Source organism: Nestor notabilis, unplaced genomic scaffold (assembly GCF_000696875.1).
Source record: "Nestor notabilis isolate BGI_N333 unplaced genomic scaffold, ASM69687v1 scaffold10937, whole genome shotgun sequence".
Classification (NCBI taxonomy): Eukaryota; Metazoa; Chordata; class Aves; order Psittaciformes; family Psittacidae; genus Nestor; species Nestor notabilis.
In genome coordinates, this window is record NW_009936349.1 from 55,950 (window position 1) to 56,917 (window position 968).

Genomic DNA, 968 nt, shown 5'->3' on the forward strand with positions numbered 1-968 from the left:
CTTCCCCTCCTCCCTGGCAGAGCATGAGACTGAGAAAGTCCTTGGTCGGAGTAAACATTACTGAGCAACAACTAAAACCATCGGTGTTATCAGCGTTGTTCCCAGGCTGAAAGTCAAAACCACAGCACTGCAGCAGCTGCTAAGGAGAAAAATGACTGCTGTAGCTGAACCCAGGACACTGATGAAGTACCTGTGTGGGGCCAGCCGCAGACTGGTGCGTCTGCAGCCCCTGGGATGCTGAGTCATGCTTTCTCCCCATCACCCCAGCTGGCCTCTGTGAGCAGAGCAGCGACATGAAGCAAAGGAAATGATGGCAAAACTCCCTGTCCTGACCTTCCATGGGGCACCAAAGAAAAGGGGAAATGGGTCCGCCACCGCCTCCAAACCTGCCCTGGCTGCAGAGCCCATAGAAGTGGTCAGGGTGTGCTGAGGGAGGCAAATCCTCCTGCTCTGCCCTGCATGAAGCTACCTCTGTGCATGTTGTCCTCTTTGTGATGGCCTCTGTGAGCTGCTCTTGGCATGGGACAGGATGGGGGGGACACATTTGTTGACTTGATCACTGTTTGTGCACAGGGACCCTGTGGAGATCCGGGGGAGCCGGGTGAGAAAGGCCGTCAGGGGTACACGGTGAGTGGGGTGCTGGGGAGAGGGGTGTGGGAGAGCCCAGTTTGGAGAGGTTCAATGTGCCCTTCAGACTGTGCTGGGTATCCTTGGAGACCCTGCCCCTCTTGGATCAAGCCCTGGAGCTCCAGGTGAGGAAGAACTGTAACAGGCAGGTTTGGTGCCTGTTTGGGAGCTGGGCAAGGAAACATGTGCCTGGTTTGAAGGGTCATGGGAGCACAAGCAAAATTCCATAAAATCATGGAATGGTTTGTGTTGGAAGGGACCAACAACAACAAACAAAATTTAATCTCCTCCAGCTCCAACCCCTGCCACAGGCAGGGGCACCTTTCACTAGAGCACGGTGC

The 968-nt window shown here is 55.1% G+C and overlaps 1 protein-coding gene across 1 annotated transcript in view; it reads left to right on the plus strand.

The window, feature by feature from the left end:
- LOC104408648 (collagen alpha-2(XI) chain-like) overlaps positions 1–968 on the plus strand; it is a gene marked incomplete at both ends in the record, with an annotated part of 53,599 nt that overhangs the window by 26,733 nt on the left and 25,898 nt on the right. The window contains one exon of the mRNA XM_010018306.1: positions 574–627. Coding sequence (XP_010016608.1) covers positions 574–627 — 54 coding nt within the window. The remainder of the gene's footprint in view (positions 1–573; positions 628–968) is intronic.